The 8,627-nt window shown below is 34.6% G+C and overlaps 2 protein-coding genes and 1 long non-coding RNA gene across 8 annotated transcripts in view; 2 read left to right on the top strand and 1 right to left on the bottom strand.

The window, feature by feature from the left end:
* The first annotated feature begins 1,421 nt into the window (after nt 1–1,421).
* Nucleotides 1,422–1,895, top strand: LOC127971143 (ninjurin-2-like). Its single transcript, XM_052573960.1, has 2 exons — nt 1,422–1,614; nt 1,747–1,895. The coding sequence occupies exons 1-2, from the start codon at nt 1,422–1,424 to the stop codon at nt 1,893–1,895; spliced, it is 342 nt and encodes a 113-aa protein (XP_052429920.1).
* Nucleotides 1,896–4,173: 2,278 nt separating this feature from the next.
* On the bottom strand, nt 4,174–5,154 carry LOC127977256 (uncharacterized). Its single transcript, XR_008158161.1, has 3 exons — nt 4,726–5,154; nt 4,442–4,600; nt 4,174–4,319 (listed from the first exon to the last, which is right to left on the bottom strand). It is a non-coding gene; the product is annotated as an uncharacterized LOC127977256 (long non-coding RNA).
* Nucleotides 4,291–8,627, top strand: part of LOC127977239 (ELKS/Rab6-interacting/CAST family member 1) — a 175,023-nt gene continuing 170,686 nt past the window's right edge. For 5 of the 6 annotated variants that reach the window (XR_008158160.1, XM_052581998.1, XM_052582014.1 and 2 more), the window contains exon 1: nt 4,291–4,456. The gene's annotated coding sequence lies outside the window, so the exon portion shown is untranslated. The remainder of the gene's footprint in view (nt 4,457–8,627) is intronic. The other variant, XM_052582023.1, reaches the window with a different exon arrangement.

The following is an 8,627-nucleotide window of genomic DNA, read 5'->3' as shown; positions in this document are numbered from 1 at the left end:
CATCATTAGGGAAAACAGTGAGCCTGTGCGTGTGGTATTTCGATGCTTGCCTGGTCTTCGTTTTACTGCATTGTGATTGGTGGAGATTATTTATTTATTTTTTTCTACAAAACAGGCTCTTCTTATTTCACATCACATGAAACATAAATGTTTGGAAGGGGTGTTGGGACACATTCTTGAACTCCATTGATCTTATATTTATAGAGTCACATACATGTAGATGCAATCTTTCTCAACCGACTGTACATGTCTTTAACAGATCCTGTAGACAGTGATAAGGGCATGTTTCGAGAACCAAGATCAAAAAGAAGAATCATGAAACGCATGAAGTGAAGCAAAAATGTTGGATTGATTTTGAAATTTGGTAGAAAGGTTTCAAGGGCTCTTGATAGATAAGAAAAAAAGCTATGAGCAAAGGATTTGGATGATGACTTTTTCAAATTATACATATACATTTTATATTACTTATTTTTTTATAAATTTGGAACAAAAGGCTAAATACTAGTCTTATTCCTGTAATGTACAAATTTTCAGGAGACTTATTGAAATATATATAATTTTTTAAGATATTGTATCATAATATTTTCGTTATTAATATAATAATAGTTAATAAAACTGTACTGTAAAAAGATTATTTAAATAAGGATATCTAGCGCCCCCATGTTGTCAAAAAGAACACTGCAGATTGAAAAATCTATAGTGAAATGCTGCCATGTATTGGTAGAAATTGGTAACTAAAATGTCAATTTCATATATATATATATATATATATATATATATATATATATATATATATATATATATATATATATATATATATATATATATTATGTATATTAGAATTTTCATTACACTTGTATAATATTATAGCTTATGTTTACAATTATGTTCTGTTGGAAGATTTTTATGTATAAATGATATAAATAGGTAATATATACTTATATGTTTTGTATATGAAATTGAAATTGCTATTTGTGTGCAAAAAGCAGAGGAAACTATAATTATTCTCAAATATTCTCATTAGTCTTGCCATTTAAATTTATTCATTTAGCTTTTTACCATTTGCACTGAGAACTTCTCTGGCTTTGAAGGGTCTTATTTCACAGAGCACAGATGTTGCTGGAAACCACTGATGATGGTAGACGACCACTTGTTTTCATCCACTGAAAATATTCCAGCACATTGTAGGTGAATTAATGCATCTGAAATGAGTATGCATGAGTCTGAAAATGTTCCTTAATACGATAAATCCAGTAGATGCATGCCAGAACTTTATCCAACAGAAGCTGCGTATATGTCTACCATAAAAGGTGGAGTCAATGCTAATTACAGTAGCAGAAAAAAAATATTTAATTTGATTTAATCATTTTATTTGATTTTTATTATTGATTTTTCTCTCTCAGCCTGCAGAACCTCTCAACATGAATCATCATTTCACTAAGAAGAGTGTAGCAGAGAGCATGCTGGATGTAGCGCTGCTGATGGCTAACGTCTCTCAGCTGAAAGCTGTCCTGGAGCAGGGCCCCAACTTCAAGTACTACCTCACTGTCATCCTCCTCATCGCCGTGTCACTCTTCTTCCAAGTGCTCGTGGCGGCTATCTTTGTCCACATGGGTGAGAGTGAAATACATAATTTATTATACACAAAACGTGTAAGGTACTCAGAGGGTTAATTTTGGTTAGGACAAATCCAAATCAGATGTTTTATATTTAGAGATTCCTTTTCATACAATCTTCCCTTTTCAGCACGCAAAAACCTGAATGACGTGGCCAATCAGAGGAAGCTGGACATAATAAACAATGAGGCAACTGTGCTGGTGTTTCTCACCGTCATCATCAACATCTTCATCACTGCTTTTGGAGTGCAGAAGACAGGTCTCTATCCTAAACAGTAAAATGTCTGTGGGATCAAAGGGTGATACAGAAGAAATCCCAATGTTGAATATGTATGCCAACATATGATTAGCAAATTGACTGAAAAATGTTTTTTACTTATTTCTATGGAGGGCATTATATTAAATGGTTTATAAAACAACATACATTTTTCAAAGATTGTCTAGTGATTTATATTACCCAAAGGCAAAACTATAATCATATAATGCAAATTCATCATCTGTGTTCTATACTTCATACTGTAACAACTATTAATAAACATTTATTATGAAATACTCAAATGTTTACCATCCAGTTTAATTTATTTCTGGCTCCTTTTCTGTAAAAAATGTCTATGGAATGTCCCCATAAAACATGAAAACCCAACAAATGTGTATGTGTGTGTGTGTGTGTGTGTGTGTTTGTGTGTGTGTGAGTGTGGATTTAACTTTAGAGTGGCAGCAAAACTCTCCCCGAAAGAGCTAAATCTGACCAAAACTCCCTTTGGGGACATTCGGGGACGTCCCTTAATTGAAACTCATTCATTCTTTTTTTCCCCAGCATTACAAAATGCAAAAAGCTATTAATTGTCATAGAGTATCTTTACATAAAAACAGTTTTATACAGTACAACGGAGATCAGAACAAAGAACAATGTATAAATATTTGACTTTTTCTGAATTATTGTTAATATTTATTGCTGAAAGTTGTTAGCTGCAGGTATATCACTGTTAACATTTGAGAAAATATATATAAAAGGCATTTCAGTAACTGTAGTGGGTTTCTAAGCAATAAATTTGTCACCAAGGATTCGGGTTCAGATCAAGACTTCAGTTCCCCATTGAGAGTCTCTGCATCATCCTGTCTTCTCGTGCTTTTGTCTTAGGTGGACAACTAGGCTTTTTGGGTGACTTGAATGAATTAGTGTCACTGTGAAGCTGCAATATTCAAGAAATCACAGATTTGGAACGACCAGCTTTTCATGGCTGAAAGGGTCATCCCTATGCCCATTATCTAGACCACCTCCTGTTGTAGGGTTTCAGTCACATTAGAGCGGCCTGCCATCGTGCAATCTCATTAAAAACATGAGAGGAATGCTGCTTGGTTTGTCATATAATTAAGGAAATTAGCACCAAGTGCCAGATTAACACCAATAACTTGTATGCATCTGTAAGGGTTCTTATTTTGATCAGAGTTCTGCTTCAAATATCTAATTTAAGTTTTTTTATACTGTTCTTCAGAATACAGTTATTTTATTAAATATGCTTAAAAACTGCCCTTCAATTCCTGTTAGGATAACTTCAAAAATGACTAAGCAGTGACCTTGAAATTTTGAAAATGTAGGTTGTTCTCTAATTTTGATCTATCAACTGTTTTGAAGATCTCTACTGACCTCTAGTGGACTTTATCTGTTATAGAAACAGGCAAATGGAAATAAGTAGCTAATGAAAAAAAACTTTTAAGCTTTAAATGTTAAATAAATTTGATTTGAGGTTTTACCTACAATAACCAAAGAATTAATAATAACAATAATTATAATAATAACAGATCAGATCAGATCAGATCAGTATATATAGAGGGGAAGTCGTGGCCTAATGGTTAGAGGGTTGGACTCCCAATCTAAGGGTTGTGAGTTCTGGTTGTGAGTTCTAGTCTCGGGCCGGACGGAATTGTGGGTGGGGATAGTGCATGAACAATATAATTTTGTTCAATACCCACCTTCCATACCACGACTTAGGTGCCCTTGAGCAAGGCATCGAACCCCCAACTGCTCCCCGGGCGCCGCAGCATAAATGGCTGCCCACTGCTCTGTGTGTGTGTGTGTGTGTGTGTGTGTGTGTGCGCATTTCGGATTGGTTAAATGCAGAGCACAAATTCTGAGTACCATACTTGGCTGAATGTCACTTCACTTCACTATATACATATCCAACCCTCTAACCATTAGGCCATGACTTCCCCTCTATATATTCTGATCTGTTATTATTATAATTATTGTTATATATATATATACACACACACACACACACACACAATTTAACTGATAAAATTGCTTATGCACTAGGCTACAGGTCACTAATATAAATGAAGCAGCATGGTGGTACTGATCATATGAACTCACTTGTGTAAAATATCCACTATTTGAACAAAGAAAATGCAAATAAAAATATTAAATATAAATATTAAATATATATATATATATATATATATATATATATATATATATATATATATATATATGTGGACTCACTCTCAACTTCTTCTTAAATAAATAAATACAATTAGCTCATATATTTGAACCCCACTGTAAATAACCAGCATATCATCCAATGTGGTGCCACCTCGCATAAGTGCAGTAGAGCTCGTGCACGTCACGACGGTCATGGAGGCCAGTGTCGGGCGCGCGCATCCCGGTTTGTTACGTCACTTGAAGCGCCCTGGCTGGTAGATCTGGCAAGGAGAGGGAGAAAACGACAGAAGTACTGTAAAACAGGGCTATCAGCTCTCAAAGTGATAACGGTCCGTCTACAACAATAGACACAGGCACAGGCATCTCACCACACCGGACTAACCTCTTGTGGAAGAAGGTAAGGAGCTTTTGAAAGTGATTTTCCTCTGCTGAAGAGTCTGAACTGCTCGGACACAGCCCATGCATAGTGTGGGATTATGTGGAGAAATATCTCTTTATTGCACACTGACGGTCTATATACGTTCGTATGCGACCAGGCAAACTACAAGCAGGGCAAATAAAGCAGATGTTTAACAAAATGCGCACGAGAGATCGTTCAAATGAAACGCTGTTGCGCCAGTAAGCAATGGTGGAACAGGAGGGGGGAAAAGAAGAAAAAATACACACATATTCTGTGTAAGAGGAGTCTCGTTCCAGTGGCGAGTTTATGATTCGACACAAACAGCTATAGTGAGGCAATCTGGACACTATTGTGTGGTAAAACCGCTGCGAATCCGTCCAAAGCTTCAGCCCAGGCGGTGTCAAGCCCTGTGACTGCAAGCATGTGCATTTCAGACTTTCATTCCTGATTACTTTGCTTATTTGGTCTGTATTTCCCTCGTAGAACAGATTTAAAGCGTCCGCGAGGCGGTTACTAAATATCCGCGAATTGTTACAAAGTATCTCCCTACTCTCTGTGACGTCAGCAGGAAAATATGTATCGGTTACAAAATATCTCAGCTTTAGAACAGACACAAAGTATCTCCCCGCCGGGGAAACATTGACTCGAATTCCAAACGAAGTTGTGTTTATTTCTGAGCAAAACAAACCCTCAAACAAAACAGTTTTGTTTAAAAGCAGAGGATGTTGTTAAAGGGACCCTGCAGGTAGTTCAATCGAGTGTCGTTCCCGACTGATTCTCGTTTAGAAGAATTTGATTGGCTCTCCTGAGAAGGTTCCAAGAGCCCCTCCCTTAACATTTTTTAACCAAATTAATACAAAAAAATACATATTTATAATCCTGTTATTATATTTATTTATACTGTAATTAAAAAAATGAGCTCATATTATAGATGAAAAATTTATTCAATATTTTAAATATACATTTTTAAATGTAATTAAAAATTCTAAATGGAAAAATAATTTATTAAACTTTTTTCAAACTTAAACCTTTTTTTAAGATGATTTGGATATTGTAGCTGCTTTATCAATATAAGAAATATCAATCAAATATATTAACTTGTGATCCAACAGGTGTCTTTCACATCAGTCCTTTAAGGTGATGTTTCAGTACTGTATTGTGTGGCTGATCCTAGTTTTAGGAAGGTTTTTTTTTGTCAGATGACATATCACATTTTGCTGTGAATATTATCAGCAGAATAGACTCCTAGTGATTTTATAAAGACGCTGAGCATGTGCTTTCTTGCTTTATCTGTTGTGTGGATCTCAACATTTGGTCTATGTTACTGGATCAATCCTGTGTATCTGTGTTTGTCATGGTTTGACTGGACAGCTTGTGTCAGGAAGCTGGACTCGAGGTCTTACTGATATAGAAGGATTAGTGTAATGTCATGCTGACCTGATGTGAACTCATACACAAACAAACATGCTTGACTAGCATTTATTATTATTTTTAATTGACGAATACTGACAGGGTGACTGATGACTGATCACAAATGTATTTATTTGAATTATATATATTTTTAGATTCATTTATTTATTTTTTATTATTATTTGTTTATTTATTAATACAAATATATGTAACATATTTTAATGATGACAGAAATTATTTACTTAAAATTGAAATTGAAAACACAGCTGAACACACAAAATCTGACTATACAATCAATAAGGTTGTCAGTAGATTTTGGAAAGCCAATAATCTAAAAATAACTGAAAATCAGGTCAAGATTTTGTTTTTATCACTTCATTTTTTTAAGGGGTGCATTTCTTCTGGCCTTCAGGGTTTGCGTCTGTATCTTCTCAGAACTAGAACTTTCCCAGGAACTGTGGTAGACACTTGGTTTTGATCATACCTGCTGTCTGATTGGTGATGAGGGTGATTGAAAAGAATATCTAAGCACTGTCTAAAACCATTTGTTAATTTTTAGTAGAGAAAAATGGTTAGTGGCAAAAGCAAATATGTTTGTTTAAATATATTGAGAGACATATTATCAAGATAAACTGCTTCGATTAGGGTGTATATGACTAAGCTATCTTCTCTTTTGTAAGACCTGGCCTGGTCCTCGTTTTTATTTCTTCTCTGGAGGGTGTACTACATGAGAAATACAGGGAGGTGACTGGTTCTTGGACAATGAGAAATGCAGGCAAGTTTGTTTTGTGTCCGCGTGTACCAGCATGCTTTCATTTCCCAAAGGGGAAGGTGTAGTTCTGTTGGTGGTTTGAAGTTGATGAAAAATGTATTTTTTACTTTTGGATATGTGGATGTGTTATGCAATCTGGTGTGTTAAGAGAAACACTTTTTGAAATGGTGAAGCCGTGGTGCGATGAAAGATGGGGGTTAAGAGTGCATCTGGATTTGAAGTCCTTAGAGCCTCATAATGTGATGCTTGTGACATGTTTTTAGTTAAAATGTAAATGAACATGACATCTTTATTTTTAAAAGATTTTATTAGACATTTTAATGTAGCTTATCTGTTGATATGAGATATTTCCTCTATTTTTAGTTCGTCATTTGTCAGTCTAACACTCACTTAAGTTAATCTTTGTAACCACTAATAATTTAATAATGCACTTCAATGTATTCAGAATGAATATCCATTTTTCATATATATATATATATATATATATATATATATATATATATATATATATATATATATACATCTCAGTTAAGCATCAAAAATTAAATATTTAATATCAGTTAGATATTAAAAATCAGATAAGTCATTTTAAAAGCTACAAGTGAATTTAGGAATCACAGCATTAAAATATGATTGAAAAAATGTATATGCATGTTCAGATTCAATAAAGATTATATTTTACAATTTCTTCAAGATGAACTGTAAGTGAGTGTCAGATGATGGCAAATGCAATGTAAAATGTGACTGCTCATTCCCATTTCCATGTTTACTATTAAAAATCTTATAGAATTTCATATATTTTAATATTTTTAGTTCACTTTTGCCATCATCTAACAATCACTTGAAGTTAATCTTTATAAACACTAATAATTTAATGACACTTAAATATAAAATCTAATTTGTATAAATATTGATTCTTTTAATATTGAATATTATTAGCACAGCATGCTAATGTAAGCAGTGGCTTGATTTTCATGTGCGATGCCTCCTCAGTTGTGTGTTCTCCGCTGCCTCTATAGCACACATCTCAGCGAGCGCAATTTCATGACGTCTTTCACAATGACTACTACACCTACAAATGCAGCAGCAACTCAGTGCTGAGCAAGCCAGACTCAAGCCAGACTTTCAGATAGAAAGAGTCCCTCGTGTGTGTGGTTTAGCATATCTGGTGCGGGGAGCCCATCTTTGACCTAATTAACTCTCGCAAACAGACGGACAGATGGGGGACAAGCACCTGTCAGACCTGAAGAAATGCACATTCAACACCGGCTCTCTCGTTTCATGCTAGCAGATCAGGACTGGAGATGACAATTGATTAGTTGATCCAGAGTCTCAAAAGCAATGTAGTGTTTGCTGAGGAGTTTGAAACAACATCTTTGGCTTGTAGCTCTAAAGCTGTGGGTGTGAGAAATAGAAATGTGTAATGTGGAGGTTCTAGCTAAGGTTTTGTTAAATAATTCTTATGTTATTATACAATATATAAATATACAATAAAATGACAAGCTTTAACATTTTAAATTATAGAAAATATAAAAAAAAGACTTATTTAAAATATGTAAAAAAAAAAATTGTGAATAGTATTTCTGTTACTAAAATATCACTGATTTATCATATAGTAGATAACACAAAACCAACATGATTCTGAGCCAAATAATGCAATGTGAAAGAGTCAAGGCAAGTGGAGGAAGACTGAATCAAACTCTAGTTCAGATGAACAGTCGAACAGTGTGAAAACAGCCTGCGGCTACTTTGGCCATGCAGAGCTTCTATTTACAGTAGATCCCGTATCAGAGGAGGCTGATGGATCTTCAACCCTTGGTGATTCTCTAAAGAAAATGTTGAAATGCTTCACCTTTTCTATTTCCTTCATCCTTCTGGAAACCTCTTAGCTGATTTACAAAACCGACAGTCTTGTCAACATATAAGAAACTACCTTTTCTGCACTGAATTTTGAGTAAATAATGCGTAAAAACTGGCAGTTTGTTT

The sequence above is a fragment of the Carassius gibelio genome, chromosome A4 (genome assembly GCF_023724105.1).
Source record: "Carassius gibelio isolate Cgi1373 ecotype wild population from Czech Republic chromosome A4, carGib1.2-hapl.c, whole genome shotgun sequence".
Classification (NCBI taxonomy): domain Eukaryota; kingdom Metazoa; phylum Chordata; class Actinopteri; order Cypriniformes; family Cyprinidae; genus Carassius; species Carassius gibelio.
The sequence above is the reverse complement of the archived record's forward strand: the minus strand, read 5'-3'. Positions and strand labels throughout refer to the sequence as shown.